Raw genomic sequence first — 19,391 nt, forward strand, 5'->3', positions numbered from 1 at the left:
CTACAGGCACTTGGCAGAGGTGTCATAAGTGGGCGCCCAAGTGTGTGGAAGCTCTGCCGAAGCGCTTTCAAGTCCGCTTAATGCCAGAGAAGAAGTCAGAAGACCTGCATAGGTATCTAAATGAGATGTAAGCATCACAGGTGTTGACCTGCTAAGTATTGAGACAACAGAGCGTTCATTTAGTTAATTCTGCATGTTTATTATTTATTTTAACAAATCAACGTGGGACAAATGGCTCTTAACGAGCTGCAAAGACTAACCAGGTGGCAACACTCCCAGGCCGCCACAGCTGTTGAAAAGAAACGTGCGAGCTGTGTTGGAAAGCGTGCTAATAATTGCTTTAAATTTGTAAATACGAAATGCCTTTAGTCAATTTAAATATTGTTTTTTATTATTTTTTTTTTTAATCCTTTTTAAAAATAAATTAATTTTAAATCAAAATTCAACATGTCTGATCGCTGAAACTAATGGCTTATATAGGGATATATTCAATTTCACCCAATTTCCTTTGTGATTTTCCTCAACAAATTTATTACGGGCACCGTTATACGATAACGATAAGTGAAGTAAGAAAATGAAAGAGTCTTAAAAAATAATAATAATTAGCAATTGCCAACTATACTAGATGATATTGATAAATGATACAAAAAAATCACTGCAGCTTCTACAAATGTACTGAATACTGACTCAAACAATGAAGCACTTAAATTTTGTTAAATAAAATGTTATCGGGGACATTGCTGCGGTACGTTTTATTTTTTCGGCGTTCAACGCTGCGTATGATTAATCACTTGGCTAATGCACGCGGCACGGCGCTTAGTGGCAGGGCTGCTGTATGACATTAAAGCCAAAGTATCAGACGCACTTAATTTAAAATGCATGTTAAAATGTCATTAAATTGAAGCAGGAAGTCAGCTGCTTAGCTACTTACTACACACACATACACACGAGCTGCTTGAAAGCCAGAGAAGAGACTTCATAAAAGGTTTGTTTTATGCCCGAGATTCTCGCATTATTGGCTCGGGCGTTTATTGAACTCTGCCCAGCGAGGCGTAGTCGCTGTCATATTTTAATATGAATATTACCAAAAAAATAAAACAATGCAAATTGTGGCTGATGCCAGTTACAGATAGTCTAATTACGGTGCAGGGGTCACATATGCACAAATCTGACTAATCAGACTCAGCTGACTTTAGCCACTTAAAATCTCTAAATTGAGTTTCGAGCTATTTCAAATATTACTCATGCAACCGCTGGCAGCAAACGCTTGCAAATGCCTGCAACAAAGCAATAGTGACACACACACACACACACACAACCACGCACGCAACATTGAGCGGCTGCAAATTGAAATCCACTGATGATCTACGCATGGCCGTCTGCGGCAGCCTTGACCTGGTTCTTGAAAACTGACAACAAGCAACAACAACGACTCCAGCCACATGCCACACAGCACTCAGCACACAGATTGCAGCCAAGTCTGGCAGAGACAGCGACTAGTTTGTTGCATTCAACTGCTGCAGCTGTTTGGTTAACCACCTAACCGGTTTGCCGTTGCCTGCATACCCTGTACACTTTTCGATTTTCAAACAAGGTAGTGGACGCTAAAGCCATTTGCAGGCGAGAGTCTATCAAATCAAACTAGAATGGAAATGGAGAGTCTAAATCGAGTCTCGATGATTTGTAGCCCGCTAAATCGAAAATCGCCTTAAATCGTAAGAAATTCTATCCCCTTTTAAAAAATTACATTCTCAATAATTTTCTGTGTAACTAAAAAAAAAAAAAAAAATAATAAGATCCCTTTGCCATTTTGAATTATCGGGACTTGACTGATCTCCCCACTTTCTGTTTAAGTTGTTATAAGAAAAAACCGTTTTTTTTTTTATTTTTAATTCCTGCGAATTCACTAAACTGCCCTCTTTTGTAATTTTTTCGTAAACATATGCTTATAGCATAATAATTCTATATTTTAATTTCGATATTCAATAAAAAACAAGTAATATCTCAGTTATTTATTCATTACAGCGTACATCCTAGTCGCGCATACCCCCCATGCTCCGCTGCAATCTCACTTATTTCACACTGTTTATGGCAATTCGTTTGATGTCGTTTACTTAAGAGACGCCAGCAGCAACAGCATCGATTTGTACATTTTTGGCGGTCAAATTTGTTGGACGTGCCACCAGTGCACTGGCTAAAATTGGGGGCGTGGCAGAGAGGGAAGACAAGTAGTCACTAGCGTAACTCGATCTGATAATGATAAAAATTATATAACTTGTAAATGTTTAATAAGCTAAAATTATGAAACAAATACTGTAAAAAACTTAAGATTATTGAAGTATGGCTGGATAATGTATTGAAAAGCCCAAACTATAAAATAAATATTAGGCCAAACAGTGTTTTATATATGCAATATATTCAGCACATTATTATATATTATTTTATTTTATTTATTTACCATCCGGTTATTTATAGTTATAGTTTAAAGATTTGCTTATTGTTTTGTACAAGACAGATTGCAAATAAAATATATATATATATATATATATACATTTTTTTATTTTTTTTTTATATATGTATATTTTTACACAAATATGCTTACATATACTATATGCTGCCCCAAAATGTCGCTAAGCAAACATATTAGCTTAAAGCTTAATTTATTAGTCCATAATGTGAGCAGCTGGCATCATGTGGTCGCTGCTTTCTTGTTTGTTTGTTGTGCTTTGCATACCCTTTATGTAGGTTGTTTTGATTATGAGATATATGAGATATATGAGATATATTGGTGGGATAATGGAGGGTTGATTCTTACTGAATTGTCACATCCCACTCACCACGCCCTCGCGACTCTAGGGTTTAGGAATGTAATTGGTGAGTCAGAGTTTCAAGGTGACTTAAGAGCAGCTATCATTTTTATATATCGAGCAACTATTTTATATCCCTATCCATATGTGCCAACCCACCCAAATATTTAAACAAACTTAAATTAATTGAAAAAATATATAAATATACTAAATATATATAAATATTATAATAATAAAGAATACAAAAAATACTTAGAGCAATAGTTCGAATATAGATATAGAAAATATTGTACATTGAGTGAGCGCATATATTGATTAACTATATATATCATATTTCCATATATATAATTTCTAATTGATTTTATTGCATTCAATTAGCAAAGGGCATTTGCTCTTCGACTTGCCGTTGCTTGGTTTACTTTTTTTACGAAGCTTTTAAAATTAAGCAGCACAGGCTGTGTGCATTCCACACAGCCAGCCACCCAACCACCCACTACAACGACCCACCACAGACAACCGCCCACGATAAAAACAAGGCTCTGTTCCGCCTGCTCTTAGGGCATACTTAACGGACGTCAGATTAGCTGCGGCTGCGGCGCAACATGTTGCCGGACTCGCTCTCTCTCTCTCTCTCTGTCTCTGTCTCCCTCACACACACACTGTGTGGTCTGTGTTTGTGTGTGTGTGTATATTTTGGCTAGCTTCTATTTGCGCTGCGGTTATGGCTGAAAAGGGTTTGGACTCGTATTTAATGCCAAACAATTAGAAATGTTCAGCCATGGAACAAGTGTTTCTCTTGCTGTTGCTGTTCATAACAGTTTTCCTTTTTTTTTTTTTTTTTGGGAGGGAAGCAGGGGCGTTTGTTTGCTCACTGTTTTTATCGACATAGAAATGTGATTTAAATTTACATTTCAAATGGAAATTTGCACACTGAGTGCCGAGGTGGTGGAATGGGGGCCCTGCGGTTCATTATATACCGACTGCTCTTAATTGACGCCGCAGTTGGTACTGGGCTCGAGTTTACCTCGTGCTTGTCACCGTTGTCTTGGCGCATTTTTTTCTGCTGCCCATTAATTTTACAGTACAAAAGCCTCGGTTAGCCAGGTAACCAAGCGAGTGCGCAAGCGACCAACCGGTTTCAAGAGAGCTCACACATCTAATACCAAGTTCAAGGTCAAGATCGCAGTCGCAGTCGCAGTCTCAATCGCAGTAACCGCAGTGTGCATCACCAGCAGCGTGAAAAAAAAATATATATACAGCATCACTAAGGTGTGACGATGGCGGCGTTGTCTTAAAAGATTTTTCAATCTTTGGCGAGGGCGGAGCCGTCCGAAAGGGACGGTCAGGGCAGGCGGTGGTGGGCGGAGCACAGGAGTTGTTTGTCAGCAGTGCAATGCATTGACTGTTAATTAAATATATAATATATATTCACATACACGTACATGTATTGTGAGTAAGTCAAACAGCCATATATACATACATATGTATATTTACTTTTTTGCAATAGAATGCAATCAAGAGATTTTCCCACGAATTACGCCATTGCCATTGACTTTGAGACGTCAAGTGCCTCCGAGCCGGCCGAGAACCGGGCACGACTTCCACTTTGAAGCGCTAAAGAATGTGCTTCAGCAACGCTCGAGAATGCATAGAACAGTGTTACACATAGATAGGTATGATTCCAGCTTGCACTCTTATTGATTTTCAAGGGACCGTGAGTAGAATCAAAATATTGTAATATAATATTATATTATATAAATAACATTTTACATTCATTAAGTAATAAAAAAAAAAATCCATTCCAAAGAAAACAACTTCAAATTTATTCCATTAAGTATCGAATCTCATTTAAAGGTTCTGAGAACAAGCCCATTTTTTACTAGACCCCAACACGCCTTAATTTTTCATTTGTTTCGCTAATTAACTATAATTAAATCAATTTACTGCTTAAATCAAAACAAAAAAATAGCTTCACTTAATTAATTATTTATGATATTTTAATTAATATATTCAATATGGTCTTAGAGAACTTATTTTGATGCAACGACGCCTTAAAACCTAACCTCCCTTCATTGAGAGCTCAAGAATTTGGTAGTATTAATATTTTATTAAAAAATCTTATAGAACTTCAGTTTATTTTAGAATATGTGAATCATTTAGACAGTAGCATATTTTGAACAAGATTCAATAAATATAAATGAAGAATGAAATTTCCGAGTACTTCCCGGTCATTAGGTATCCTCTATATAGGATCGATTGTGCCTTATTGAGTCGATTACCTAGGACTTCTCATTTTCATCACCTGCCTAATAAACTTAATTTTAAATATGTTTAAATTTACTATTACCTAATCCTATACACCTAACACACATACATACGTATCCTAAATCCAAGTTCCATACACTTCTAAAAATTTCCTACTCTCGAATTTGTAATGCAGAGCAGCCTTAAAAAAAAAAAAAAAAAAGAAGTGAAAAAGAAAAAAGCGGAAGACAGAATGGTCTGTGTGTGTGTTGCAAGGGCAAACGCAAAAAATATTCAGTCCATACGGACATCCGGAATATCTGTCCATAGCTATGCTACTTGCCACTTTGCTCTGACAGTCATTTCCGTTTTGCGGGTTTTGCTCTGCTCTCAATGAACTTTTAGCCATTTTGTTAGTGTGTGTGCGTGTGTTTGGGTTTGTGGGACCTGTTGCACCGGCTGCGATTTATATCATCGTAAAAGCTGCCATTTGAATTTGGGAATTTAATTTTAATGCCAAGGGTGGTGGGTGGCTCGGCGGATGCTTAATAAAAGGGCTCTGATAACTGAACTGAAACTGACGCAAAGCCGTGCAGTAAACGGCACAATATATATGTATATGTATATAATATATATTTGTATGCCTGCGTGTGTGTGTGTGAATGCCACAATGCCCAGCCGCATCCACATCGTCAACGATGGCATCGCACACGCGTCGCCCATTAGGCGAGCCTGTCATTTGCTCGTCTAACGGAAGTTGTCTGTGTTAATGGAATTACATGAATTTCAACTCTGAACCGCAGAGCAGGATGGCAAGCGACATTTCTCGTTGAAGTGTTGCCTACTTCGGCTGCTGCTGCTGCTGCTGCTGCTACGGCCCATAAACTTTGGTGGCGAAAGTTTGCTTTTTTCTTTTCATCAGCACAACCGGAAATGGAAATAGCAAGAGACACAAACAAACAAACACTAGCGATTCGCTGAGGTCTTAACATATTAAAGTCTAAGGCTTAATGCAACTAAATGTTCTTCAGCTGCCAAACTAAGAGAAAGATAGCATCAACTGCAATTCCACTAGATATACAATCGAATTGATTCTATTGCTTGATTTAAATTGAATGATAATCTCCTTTCTTCAGTTCAATTTCATTTACAGTGCAAACGACAATGGAAGCTTATTTTTAAATACATTATCCACCACTTAACCGTTTGGTGAAAACGCACAGTGCGTGGTGAATTTCAGCGCAATGCTTGCAAATGCATAATTTTGTGGCAACGCCAACGTTAGGTGGCAGCACTGCCCTATAAGCATGCGTGGCGCTGAAAACAACGCGGTTCTTTTTTAAATATTAACTCAAATATGCAAACAAATTGCTTAAAAAGTACAAAGTAAATAAATAAATAACACTAGAAATCTGTATACGTCAATTGCTGCTGTGTGTGCGATAGAGATATCAATTGCCGGACATTGACTGAACGAAGAGCGAGAGGAGGATAACGGCTGCCAGTGTGGTTTGCCTTTCTCGTATATGTATATTCGCATGTTATTATTAAGTTAAGCATAGACATAATGAAGGCGTTAATTTAGCTAATGCTAGCGCAGCTTGGCTTTTTATAAGCTGCCAGCATAATATCAACTACATATGTATGTATAGATCAAACAAATATAAACAAATTGGGAAAAATAAACATGTGTAAGTAAAAAATTAAAATACTTTCATTTCTGTGACGCTAATTGTAATGTCCTTTAAACTGCCAGCTAAAGTCTTTTATATTACAAAGCAAATGGAATCCACGCTGATACCGTCATGCAACTCAATAATATCGAATGGAAGCGTTTTTATGGTCATGGCCTATACACGTTGTGGCAGGGAACCGGTCCGCACCACAATTACCGTTAAGGAGCTGATTGGCAAAGGCACCTTCGGGCGCGTCTACAAAGCGCATCTCGACAAATCGGAGCGTCTGGTGGCTCTAAAGCAAGTCGACTTCGATCCCTACCTGATGGAACGTGAGCCGGAAATAATGAATTACCTTGAGGGGCACTGCAATATAGTGCGCCTGATCATGTACTGCTATGCCCAGATAAACTGCTCCAAGCAAAACTATCTGCTCATGGCCATGGAGTACATGCCAATGACGCTCGCCGAGCTCATAATCAAGCATCGCCAGCGACCCCTGCAGATGATCTACGTGCGCATTATTTCCTATCAACTGTTCCGGGGCCTCGGTTATTTGCACTCGCACTGCATCTGTCATCGGGATATTAAGCCGGAGAATATGCTGATCGATCCGCTCACAATGAGCCTCAAATTGGCCGACTTTGGCAGCGCCAAGTTCCTGGACGTCAACGAGTCCAGTGCCACGTACGTCTGCTCGCGGTTCTATCGGGCGCCCGAACTCTATGCCAGGTGCCAGCGTTATAGCACCACGGTGGACGTCTGGAGCGCCGGCTGTGTGCTCGCCGAGCTGCTCAAGAGCTTCGCGCTCTTCGCCAGCAACATGCACGACGAGGCCCAGCTGCTGCACATGATTAGTGTCCTGGGCACCGACGGCTTGGAGCGTGCGCCTCATATCCTAGCAGCCAGTGGCCTGGACACCGCAACTACAATCATCCCGCGACCCAGTTGGCAAATCCTGATTGGCGTCTGGGTGCCACAGGATTTGGCAGCACTGCTGGATGCTTGCCTGCAGTATGATCCCAAAGCTCGCATCGCCCCGCTGCGAGCCTGTGCCCACGCCAGCTATGACGAGCTGCGCACCATGGATGCCCTCAACACCCACATGCCCAACGGAGTGCGGCTGCCATCGCTGTTCAACTTTAGCCAGCATGAGCTGCAGGTTGATCCCGGCCTCTGGATGCATCTATTACCTCTCCACCTGGTGGAAGTCATCGAGCAGTAGCGACTCAAGTGCAACACTAGATTTTAAGTTCATATTGTTTATAGTCACCCAAGGCTGTATTAGTTATATACCTAGCTTTTTAAATACTAAACATGAGGTGAGTATGGAAAAAAGCAGCTCTACCTATGCACCTGATTAAATCTAACTTAAATGCGGGTCATTTTACGAGCAACTCCTTTACTATCCTTAGTATCTATTAATCTATTTGTAAAGAACATTAATTTTAAGCTATTTTACATAAGTGTCAATTCAAATATTTATTTTCATATTTATGCACATGATTTATGAGCTCTTTATTATCTTATATTATTCTATGTAATTTATAAAAACAAATTTTCCGGTTCTATTCTAATATAATCTATTCTTACCCTGTACAGAAATCATTTTGCATTACTGTCGACCTCGGCAGCCACAGGGTTTTGCTAGGTCTTTCTCTATAGCTTTCGTCCGACTCTATATTTCTCACGTAGCTTATGCCTTGAGACTGATAGGACTCTTTTATAGACGCTATAGCCCGGTGCTGACCGACTTTCTCGGGTCTTACCCTTAGTCCCTTCTGTCTCTTAGTCTTTCAAACAAGCATTTCCAGTTATATATCCTATCTATTTACTTTTAGTTCTCATTTTTTCATTTTTGCTAATAGGAATTTTGTACTGCAGTTTAGTTTTCTCTTTTCGCAAAACTCTTCAATTTCACATCTGTAGCAATATTTCTTAAAGTCCATACACACATACACATTGTGTCCTGTCTTTTGCTGTCACTTTGAGGCTAATTTTCTTTACTTTTCTTTTTATTTAGTTATTTTTTTGTGCTTACGCCCTCTGCTCTTTTGCTTGCCTAGCTTAGCTCTGCCACTGTTTCAGTCTCTTGATTTTGCCTTTTTTCTGTTTTATTTACAGAACTCAGTTGATGCCAGTCTAGATTTCGTAATATATTTACATATATACAGAGTCGTATATGAAATTTGTAGTTGATGTTGGTTAAGCCCATGAATTTGACAGGCTTTCCGATAGCACGCATGGGACTCGAGGAACCGCTTTGATTTCGAGACCCAGTAGCCTTTGCGTAATAGAAAAAGTCGACCATCCGTTTGACGGTCTGAAAAGTGGTTTAGTTCAATCTGTTCTGTCGTAGTGTGAACATCGCTAAAAAAAAACCAAAAACTTAAAGTCTAAGGAAAAAATTGAAGAAAAAACAAAAGAAAAATCTTGTGGAAAAATCGTGCAATCTGAATAGTGAAAAACTGAGGGCAAAACTTAAATATGGAATTGCCGTCGATGGTAGAGCGTTCGGGTGGCCGTTTGGTGGTGCGCAGCCTGGTGAGTGGTGTCACAGTCTTTCAGACAGCAATGGAGGAGAGTGACGCAGCAGCGGCAGAGAGTGCCAATCCGATGGCCACGCATCCCTTGGTCAGCGCCGAGATGCTCGAGCGCCAGCTGCAGCTCCTCAACAATCAGACAGCAACTGCTCAGCCGCAGCCGCCGATGGTGCCGTCGGCCATGTCCAAGGCGGAGCAGGAGGACGGCTGCAAGGAATCGCTGCCCATGCTAGAGTCGCGGCCCGAGGAGGAGCTGCCGCAGTGCAAGATCCGGCGAAACTACAGCTGCAATGCGTGCGCCTTCTTCACGCAGAATCCGCGCAGCCATTTGTCTCACCTGCGCGACGTGCACGGCGAGAAGATCGTGATAAACGAGTGCAAGCTGTGCCTGTATGCCTCCCGCCACTTCCAGAAGCTGGTGCGTCACATGAAGATGGTGCACGGCTGCTCGGACGATGACAGCAACGGCTTGGCCGGCAGACGCCACTGCAATCGGGAGGCGCGCAAGCGTCGCCTGGAGGAGAGCATCGAGGCGCCAACTGGGATGCCAGCCCCTTTGCAGCAGAGTGTTGCTGCACCTGTAGTACCACTGCCACTGGCACTGCCATTGCCACTACCACTACCCCTTGCAGTTGATGCCGACCAGAGGGGAGCAACGCTGGCGAGCAGTGCCATGCAGGCGGGGCCCTCGCTCAAGCAGCTGAAGAGCGAGCTGCAGCTGCAGGAGCAGCAGCTGCTGAGCAATGTGGAGGCGTTCAATCGCCAGCAGCAGCTGCAGCATCTGCAGCAGATGGTCTCGCGCAGCGCCAACATCTTCTCCATGGCTTTCGAGTTCCAGATGTGCATGCTGATGCCGGCATCGGCCATCCTGCCGAGCGCTCGACCCGTCGAGGAGCTGGGCCGTGAGCCGGAGAACAGCAGCTCGGACTCGGAGGCTTCGCCGCCTGCCGATGAGTGTGTGACACCCGAGGCGCTCGATCTGTCGGCCGGCAGCTCCTCGGTCACCCAGTACCAGTGCCAGAAATGCTCGTACAGCACACCGATCCGTGCACGCTTTAAGAAGCACGTCAAGTATCACACGATGCCGCTGATCAAGTGCGGCTCGTGTGACTTTCATTCGCCCTACAAATGGAACCTGGACAGGCACACGAAGAACCATGGCGCCAATGGCTACTTCAAGTGCGCCGTTTGCGACTTCAGCACCAACATCAAGCAATCGCTGACCATACATGAGCTCAACCATCATGTGGCTCGACGTTCGAGCTCGCAGGAGCAACAGCAACAGCAGCAGCAGCAGCAGCAGCAAGTGCAACATCAGGCAGCAGGAGCAGCCGCTCTGGATTCGTCAACTGATCAGGCAGAATCGATGGACCCTGAGCTCTGTCCTAGTCCCATCGTGGGGGCAATTGGGTCTAGTTCTGGCTCGCCACTGTCCGAGCTGCCGCCCATCAGCTGCTCACACTGCCAGCAGCGCGTGCCCAACGCCATGGAGCTGATCAGCCATCTGCAGCAGTGCGAGCCGGCGCTGCGAAACACCACGCAGCTGGCCTGCGACATGGATCTGACCGGGGAGGAGGACTTTCGCGGTGCTAGCACCGATCTGAGCTATTGTGGTGTCGAGACGGCACCCGGCTATGGCGAGGTAGGTACTCAGGAGCAGCCTAGAAACGATTCAGCAGTAACTTCTGCCCTTTGCCAGGTCACGGAGCAACTGCAGCCGGAGGACTCGGATGCCCTCAAGAAGGTCTTCAAATGTCCGCATTGCACATTTTGGGCAGCGACCGCCTCACGCTTCCACGTCCACATCGTGGGCCATCTGAACCGCAAGCCGTTCGAGTGCTCGCTGTGCTCGTACCGCTCCAACTGGCGCTGGGACATTACCAAGCACATTCGGTTGAAGGCCATGCGCGACAAGTCGCACACCCAGGCGCAGGTGCTGATGAACGATGAGACGGGCAGACGCAACTATGCCAAGTACAATCAATATCTCACCCTCATGAAGGTCAGCGCCGAGCAGGCAGCCGATGCCAAGACCATGCGCTGCGGCGAGATGCAGCCCAGCAATCTGGAGCAGCAGCACCAGCAACAGCTGCTCGCTGCTCTGCCTCAGCTCGAGGAGGATAATCTAGAGATTCAGGATGCACAATCAGACTCTTTTGCTGCTCTCGACTTGCGTGTGTCCAGCAAATCCCACGCGGAGCAGCCCCCAGCGCACACCAATGAACGGTCCATGGAACGCAGCCATTCGACACAGAAGCAAAAGCACAGCAAGACAAGCAGCAAATCCAATAAGCATTCACATAAAGGATAACTCGCATCATGAACAGGACTATTACACTAATTACACTAATCATTTGCTTTTACTATTTATACAAACTGGCATTGCAATTATTTATACAGGAATTATTTGTTATCCGTTATGTTTATACGGTATATATAGCTATTTATTGCACTTTTTCATATTTGAATAAAAGATTGCTTAAATTATATTCCTTGAAAGTCTTGCAGAACAGCTATAAGGAATCGAATTTTACTGAAGGGCTTGATTATGCTGAGAGTATTGCATGAGATCATTACAAGTAAAGCTTACGAGATTTACCAACAGATTCGACTTGCTAAACATTTTGCTCGAATTTGTCTGCGTTTACATTCAAATTTAATTTTATAGCTATATTATTAGTTCTTATTCATATTCAGCTAATAGCACTTTTTCATATTGGAATATAATATTGCTTAGAAATAGATAACTGGGGAAATTCATTCTAGAGTATAAAGCATTGCATGAGATCAATAAGAGTAGTTAGTCTTCGACTCAACTAGAGATTTGTTCGATTTGTTCTACATTTACATTTAAATTTGAATTGAGTCTTTTCTTAATTTATTTCTTCTAAAGGGAGCTATAGGATATAGGTAGTCAAAAGTACATGTTATTTGAAATTTACTTGGCAAATAATTTTGCTTTCGATAAATATATAGTTTTAGTTGCATAATGATTAGGCTTGAGTAAATAGTATAACACAGAATTTTCAGTTTGGGGTCCTAATAACAGCATAATAACAACTACTATCCATACTTTTAGCTAAGCTAAGTCTAAGATTTTTTTAGGGGCTTTCTGGCTAATAAAAAATTAGCCAAAATTTTGCATCACGCGCTGATCACAGCAGACATTCCTGTATGAAAAATAATACTATGCATAGTAAAACGATTAGCGGCACCAAAAAGCACAACTCGTCCACGCCAAGCGTGGGCCGCAGGTTCCAAAGATCGATGGCGAGGTAACGCGCCTGTAACAGCCACGGATACGCCCATGCCCACCACTAAGTTGTCTGGCATTGGACGCCATTGAAATGCGCTTCATCTTCATCATCGGTGTCTGGCAGACGTGGTTGTGGCTTATAGTCTGACATTTCCACATGCTGCGCTCCGGCCGGCGCTGTAATTTTTACACGCGGTGGGAGCACAGTCTCTAGCGTGGCCAACTGCTCTGGCGTGGCGAATCCATCGGGTGGGAAGTTCACCTTGAACTGTACAAAGAGATCACCATGATCTTCCGGTTTGGTGAACACCGGCATGCCAATTCCTTTCATCATTTTGATATTATTGTGCCGCAGCACTTCGCCCGGCTTCGTGGCCATGCACACTTGCCGTCCATTCAAGTGCTTGAAGCAATACGTATAGCCGCACAAAGCCTCTGTTAGATTAATCTCTAGATCGCCCATATACAGATTTGCATGGCGACGCCTGAAGAAGGGATGCTCAGCCTGCACGATAACCACAAAGAGGTCCCCATACTCTCCGTTACGCAACTGATGTCCCTCATGGGCAAAGGGCAACTTCAACATATGTGGCACGCCGCGTTCAACCACAATATCACGATGCATTTGCTGTTCCACAAAGCCGGAGCCAGTGCACTTCTTGCAGCGCATCGATTCCTTGATGGTAAAGCCACGACCATCACATGAGGAGCAAGGCTAGCAAACAGTGGACAATTAATTGATGCTTTTCTCAGCTGGTTACTTCCCACTTACCACATCGAAACTGGCCATACCCATAAATGTGAAGGCAGGTCTGTGGCCCACACCTTCGCATGTCTCGCAGGTTTCTCGGCCCTGCGGTGGGCCGCCTTCGCCATTGCACTTGTCACATAGCTTCTGTCGCTTATATTGCAACGTTTTTTTACTGCCACCCGTGTAAATCTCCTCCAGCGTCAACTCCAATTTGATCAAAACTTTACCATCGTTTATGCCGCCAAACCATTGTGTGAAAAACTCCGATGTACCCATGCCATTTTCGGCGCCTTCCTGCAGACCCCTTATCCCATACCGATCGTAAATGCGACGTTTTGCCGGATCGGAAAGTACTTCATAGGCGAACGATATTTCCTTAAATTTATCAGCCGTATTGGGATTCTTGTCCGGATGGAATTCTTTGGCCAATTTGCGATAATTCTATGTTGGGCACGGGGTTGATTAGGTATCAGTAAATTGAATACGAGAAAAACAACCAAGAACCTTTTTAATATCATCTGCGGTCGCATTCTTTGCCACGCCAAGAATATGGTACAAATTCAGGTTGTCCATTGCGATTGCGCGCTAGCCCCTATATTCAAAGACAATGCCCGTACATGGTAATCAATAGAAAATTTTTATAATTTAAAACAATTGTGACAAACTGATTTGCATTTCAAATTGTTACGATGTTCATTATGTTGTTTTCATTTGATTTTTGAATTGGCTCTATTCTAAGCAGCTGTGTTAACAGCTGTACAACTGGCATGCTATACGGTTCAGCTTACCGAAGTCTTTTGGAATATCAGCCTCTGTACGTTTTTGTTTGATCAATTTTGAATTATGCCCTTTAATTATTCATTTTATAAAGATTTTGAGGACAAGTGTTCAATGAATGCAATAATTGCATTGTTAAAGGGTAACTGTGGGGATAGCGAAGTCGATTTAGTGTTGTAAAGACACGATTGCACTACGATACATAAAAAGTGGTCACCCTAAAAATAGGTAAAGTACTGTAATTATTTTTAAAATGCATCTGTACTAATGGAAACCACAAAAACATCATTCATTTTACGAATCAATAGCTATTACGTTTTTTTGCTGAGCTATTGTTCATATTTTTTGTGCGAATACCAATTATTTGCAGTGTGACCGTATGCTGTCTGCTAAAAAGCACAAACATGAGTCATCAATGCGCGTCTTCGTAGATAACACGTTGGGCGTGGTGAAATTTAATTATTTATTCCAACGCTTGCTTTGGGCACACTAGGTGACTTGTACGTCACATCATCGGAAAATTTTCCAGAAATTACGTACAAATTTTACGAAAAAAATTTCATAAAAATCGCTTTTAAATTTTCTAAAATTTTTCTTTTAAGTTAAAAATCGGAAATAGAAGTGATTGAATTAAAAAAGTGGGATTTTTCGCCGTAAAATAGCGTTTTTACGCAAGCAAAATGGATGCAAAGTAGAGACGTAAAAATTTTGTGTGTGTACCAACGAAAGAGAGGAGAAAACGGAACGCGAGAAAGTAAAAAGAAGAAATCGTAACTACTCGCTGGTGGTGTGCGTGAGTGCTTGGTAAGAAGCAGATAAAGCATAACACACGAAAACTGTGTTGCGCCTGGCAAAAATGATGGAAAATTTTGAGGACATGGATGTTCGACTAGGACATATTAATTTTAAAGAGATTGGGGATGTACACGAAGTCCAAGTACAAGCCGAGCGCAACGAGCTACAAATTTTTGAGCACACGCAGGCAAATTTCGATTTTGGCGCTGAAATTGTGACAACAAATGCTAAGCCAGCAACAGCAGCAACAACATTAGTAGCGACAGCAACAGCAACGACGCCAGCAACAAGCGAAACGAAACCAAAAGAAAATAGTGAAATCAAAACAAAAACATTGCCTCAAATGGGAGAACATCAAATTGGCGCCAATCGAAATGCCGAAAATGTAACCAATGCGGAGCAAAACAGCCAGCAACAAACAAACAATTTGGAAAGATCCTTCTCCGAGGCAGATGATGATGATGAAGGAGATGAGGATGAGAATGAAGATTACAAATCAAGGTATAAATAGCGCATCTGAATGATGCTCATATAAATTAACATTATTAACCAATTACAAAATTATAAATAACAAACTAATCCTTTCTAAATTTAACTTTTTTCAACTTAGGTCTTAATTTTTTTTTTTTTTTTTTTTTTGTACAAACTCAAATTTAAAATAAAATTTAAATTATTTTAATTAAATTAAAAATATCTTTTATTTTTTTTTATATCAAATTGGCAAAAAAAAAAAAAAAAAATACACATTTGTATAAAATATTCATCTATAACTTCTTTAGCTGGGCCAACAGCGATGACGATGATGATGATGACACCTCCAGCTCGGATTGCTCATCTGTGAGCCGCAGCGACTGGAAAATGCGTTGGCTACAGCGCGAATTTTGCACTGGTCGCGTACCCCGCCAGGTGATTGCCAGCATAATGCCGCACTTTGCCACTGGATTGGCAGCAGACACAGAGGACTCGGTGTTGTGGGATTACCTGGCACATTTGTTGAATGAACCGAAGCGTCGCACTAAGCTGAGCAACGTTAACACCTTTGACGATGTCATTGATTTGGTTCACAAGTCGGAGCGGATTATTGTGCTCACTGGAGCCGGTGTCTCTGTTTCATGCGGCATACCAGATTTTCGCTCTACAAATGGTATCTATGCACGACTGGCGCATGATTTTCCCGACTTGCCTGATCCGCAGGCCATGTTCGATATTAACTACTTCAAGCGCGATCCGCGACCCTTCTATAAATTTGCTCGCGAAATTTATCCCGGCGAGTTCAAGCCCTCTCCGTGTCATCGTTTCATCAAGATGCTGGAGACAAAGGGCAAGCTGTTGCGGAATTATACCCAGAATATAGACACATTGGAGCGTGTTGCGGGCATTCAGCGGGTGATTGAATGCCATGGCTCATTTTCGACGGCATCGTGCACCAAATGCAAATACAAGTGCAATGCGGATGCACTACGTGCCGATATATTTGCCCAACGCATACCCGTGTGCCCGCAATGCCAGCCGAATGTGGAACACAGCGTTGATGCTTCCGTAGCTGTAACAGAGGAGCAGCTGAAGCAGCTGGTAGAGAATGGCATCATGAAACCAGATATAGTCTTCTTTGGCGAAGGTACGTAGTAGATAGTAGATTAGTCTTTAAATTTTAAACTCAAGTCACTAAGAGAAACCAACTAGCTCAAAAACTAATTTTGAATAAAGATATGGCGAATCGCTGCCAACTTCACTTTGTAAGGAGAAAAAAGTGCAGCCAACACTATAGTTTGAAATATTCAAATTATTCAACACTATTTCAAACCTTTTCAATTGCTGAAAGATTATCGTATTTTTAATTATTTTTTGTTTATTTATAATCTATTATTTAGTTATATAAACAATTGTTTTTCTGTTTTATCATAATCATAGGATTACCGGATGAGTACCACACGGTTATGGCCACAGATAAAGACAAATGCGATTTGCTGATTGTGATCGGCTCGTCGCTCAAGGTACGCCCCGTCGCACACATTCCCAGCAGCATACCAGCTTCGGTGCCGCAGATTCTGATCAATCGCGAGCAGCTGCATCATCTGAAGTTCGATGTGGAACTTCTGGGCGATTCGGATGTTATAATTAATCAGATCTGTCAACGTCTGTCGAGTGCTGGGTCCAGCGATGACGACCATGATTGGAAACAGCTTTGCTGTGACGATCAAGTTTTGCGTGAATCGAGAGAGCTATTGCCACCGACAGAGCATCATTATCATCATCATCATTATCACCATCATCGACTTCGAAGCTCAGAGTGTGAGCAACCATCACAACTAGACACGGATACGCAGTCCCTAAAATCAAATGGCTCGGTTGACTATCTGCTCGGGTCATCGGCAGGCACATGTTCCGATAGCGGCTTCGAGTCTTCCACATTTACAGCGGAACACAGCAAGCGAGATCAGCTGCAGCATCTGATGCTGCAGCAACCGCAACCAGTTGCCAGCAGCAGCCACAGCAATGCAGCCGATGCAGACCGAGAAGCCATTGAACGCATCAAGAGCGACATACTCGTCGAATTGAATGAGACGGCATTAAGTTGTGATCGTTTGGCGGCTCCAGTGGCAAATGGTGCCACCACCGCCGGCTACCGTCATCTGTCCGTTGACTCGTCAAAGGATAGTGGCATTGAGCAATGTGAGGCATCCAATCCCAGCAATATTGAAGTGTCCGCCGGCTATGCCAGCAATTTGGACCCAAACCTTTCTGCGAATATGGTTGTGGAAACTAAGACAGCGGCGCCCAGCCTAACACCGACTCCGCCGCAGCCGAGACGACAGACCATAGCCGAACGCCTACAACCCGGCACCTTCTATTGCCACAGCAATAGCTGCTCGTATGTCTTTCCCGGCGCTCAAGTGTTCTGGAATAGTGACTTTAGCGAGGACTACGAGGAGGAGGAGGATGGGGCAAGTGTGCGCGAAGCTGATCTCTTTAGCAACGTTGTGGCCAGCGATGAGGAAGCATGCGATCTAAATGCGGTGCCCCTATCACCGCTTCTACCGCCGGCACTGGAGGCACACATTGTCACCGAAATCACCAATGGCAACGCTCTCGACGTCGATGCACTACCAGCTGCTGCCACCAGCACCTCGAGCACCAGCAGTCCCAGCAATAAGCGGCGAAGTGCAACAGCCATGGAGCAATTGCAGTCGCCAACGTCTGCGGCCAGTCCAGCGATTGAATCTGAAACGCCGCCGCCTATTAAGAAGCGACGACCCAGTGTAGTTACAGCTACAGCAACAGCTGCAGCCACATTAACAACTGTGTAAATGTTTATATACATATATATATATTTAGTTGCCGGTTAAGTTAAGTTTATTATTTATTATAATTTTCACTGCGACTTTTGCAAGTCAATTCAATTTCGACTCAAAAGCCCGAACACTATTCAATGTCTAGAGAAGCTCAACACAAAACAGTAATTGAGGCTTTTGTAAAATGTCTATTTGTCTTCTTCGAACGTAACCAGACGAGAGATCCCGGTTTCATAGCTGGCTTGCGTATCCATTTTTGATATTTTTTTGGAAACTTAGTTTATATATTTATTCATTACGCAGATATATAGCGATCTATATATATGTACATGTAAAATCTTAGTATTTTTATCATGTTAAGTTGTTGCTGAGGCCTTTTAGTTAATCCACTGAAAGCTGGTGGGTAAAATGCACGCAAATTCTCTAATTTGCAATTTGTTAGCGCATGTTGCCTCGATTATATTCAAAATAGGCTAAGTTCAGAAGTAAGATGAAAAACAACGTTTTTTCTAGCATTTAAGAACCGGACAAAAACAAAAAAACAAAAAAAAAACAAAACAATTTGTATATAGGTAACTTTGTAAATGTAATTTTTCTATTTCATATGATTAAAAATAATCTGTTTCCTTATTTTTAACTCTCGGTTATGGCAGTTTTATATATATATAAATGTATTGCATTCATATTTACACTTCTCACACACACATAAACACATATTAGCTTGCAGTTTAGTGCGAGTTTTAATGAATGTTTAATCAAAAATTTAGCATAATTTTCAGAGATATACATATGCATATATATATATATATATATATATATATGTTATAGCCACCAAACGTATGTGTAAATGATTCATTAAGCACTAGTTGTAATATACCAATATATAATGTATTAATATCCAAAAACAAAAAAACGTAATAAACCAATTTATTCAGAGTTGTTGAGCAGCTACAAGAGCATCCTATTCATTCAATTGAATATCGAACAATGGGTATATCCTAATACTAAGTGGGAGATTCAACAGTTCTATAAGTGCAGCGGAAGAAGCCTTTCTTAATCATTAGCTTAAAGGAGTAGGATTCTAGATAAACATGAAACTTCTCTTCACCTACATATTATCTAAAGGGAGAGCATGCAGATCTACAACTGCATCTGAAGATACCGTTCTTGTTCATTAACTTTAAAGAGCAGATAGACCCGTAAGTTTAAATGACTGAACCATTAACTTACATGTACAATAGATCTAAAA

General features: G+C 42.1%; 4 protein-coding genes across 6 annotated transcripts; 3 read left to right on the plus strand and 1 right to left on the minus strand.

Moving 5' to 3' along the window:
- The first annotated feature begins 3,802 nt into the window (after positions 1-3,802).
- On the plus strand, positions 3,803-8,990 carry Pk34A (Protein kinase at 34A). Of its 2 annotated transcripts, XR_016269457.1 has the most exons (3): positions 3,803-6,742; positions 6,808-8,049; positions 8,852-8,990. XR_016269457.1 is itself a non-coding variant. In XM_089465571.1 (2 exons), exons 1-2 carry the CDS (start codon positions 6,739-6,741, stop codon positions 7,950-7,952), a joined length of 1,149 nt encoding a protein of 382 aa, XP_089321697.1. In that variant the 5' UTR covers positions 3,803-6,738; the 3' UTR covers positions 7,953-8,092. The 2 variants fall into 2 exon arrangements, 1 of the variants encoding a protein (XP_089321697.1); XM_089465571.1 differs by lacking the exon at positions 8,852-8,990 and having other exon boundaries at positions 6,808-8,092.
- Positions 8,991-9,214: 224 nt separating this feature from the next.
- kmg (kumgang) lies at positions 9,215-11,757 on the plus strand. Its single transcript, XM_018001390.2, has 2 exons — positions 9,215-10,912; positions 10,970-11,757. Exons 1-2 carry the CDS (start codon positions 9,215-9,217, stop codon positions 11,579-11,581), a joined length of 2,310 nt encoding a protein of 769 aa, XP_017856879.1. The 3' UTR covers positions 11,582-11,757.
- A 374-nt stretch (positions 11,758-12,131) lies between these two features.
- DnaJ-H (DnaJ homolog) lies at positions 12,132-14,253 on the minus strand. Its single transcript, XM_018004364.2, has 4 exons — positions 14,066-14,253; positions 13,782-13,869; positions 13,299-13,718; positions 12,132-13,241 (listed from the first exon to the last, which is right to left on the minus strand). The coding sequence occupies exons 2-4, from the start codon at positions 13,848-13,850 to the stop codon at positions 12,588-12,590; spliced, it is 1,143 nt and encodes a 380-aa protein (XP_017859853.1). The 5' UTR covers positions 13,851-13,869; positions 14,066-14,253; the 3' UTR covers positions 12,132-12,587.
- A 253-nt stretch (positions 14,254-14,506) lies between these two features.
- Positions 14,507-19,096, plus strand: Sirt1 (NAD-dependent protein deacetylase sirtuin-1). Of its 2 annotated transcripts, none has more exons than XM_089465570.1 (3): positions 14,507-15,350; positions 15,641-16,467; positions 16,761-19,096. In XM_089465570.1, exons 1-3 carry the CDS (start codon positions 14,911-14,913, stop codon positions 18,155-18,157), a joined length of 2,664 nt encoding a protein of 887 aa, XP_089321696.1. In that variant the 5' UTR covers positions 14,507-14,910; the 3' UTR covers positions 18,158-19,096. The 2 variants fall into 2 exon arrangements, with proteins under 2 accessions (XP_089321696.1, XP_017859852.1); XM_018004363.2 differs by having other exon boundaries at positions 14,508-15,350; positions 15,629-16,467.
- Positions 19,097-19,391: the final 295 nt, after the last annotated feature.

Source organism: Drosophila arizonae, chromosome 3 (genome assembly GCF_054131065.1).
Source record: "Drosophila arizonae isolate 15081-1271.41 chromosome 3, UAZ_ARI_1.0, whole genome shotgun sequence".
Taxonomy (NCBI): domain Eukaryota; kingdom Metazoa; phylum Arthropoda; class Insecta; order Diptera; family Drosophilidae; genus Drosophila; species Drosophila arizonae.

Coding starts and splice junctions, on each gene's coding strand:
- DnaJ-H (XM_018004364.2), bottom strand. CDS start 13,850: ATGGACAACCTGAATTTGTACCATATTCTTGGCGTGGCAAAGAATGCG. Junction 13,719..13,781: donor CCGCAGATGATATTAAAAAG/GTTCTTGGTTGT, acceptor TGCCCAACATAG/AATTATCGCAAATTGGCCAA. Junction 13,242..13,298: donor GTATGGCCAGTTTCGATGTG/GTAAGTGGGAAG, acceptor ACTGTTTGCTAG/CCTTGCTCCTCATGTGATGG.
- kmg (XM_018001390.2), top strand. CDS start 9,215: ATGGAATTGCCGTCGATGGTAGAGCGTTCGGGTGGCCGTTTGGTGGTG. Junction 10,913..10,969: donor CGGCACCCGGCTATGGCGAG/GTAGGTACTCAG, acceptor GCCCTTTGCCAG/GTCACGGAGCAACTGCAGCC.
- Sirt1 (XM_018004363.2), top strand. CDS start 14,911: ATGATGGAAAATTTTGAGGACATGGATGTTCGACTAGGACATATTAAT. Junction 15,351..15,628: donor AATGAAGATTACAAATCAAG/GTATAAATAGCG, acceptor TAACTTCTTTAG/CTGGGCCAACAGCGATGACG. Junction 16,468..16,760: donor TATAGTCTTCTTTGGCGAAG/GTACGTAGTAGA, acceptor TCATAATCATAG/GATTACCGGATGAGTACCAC.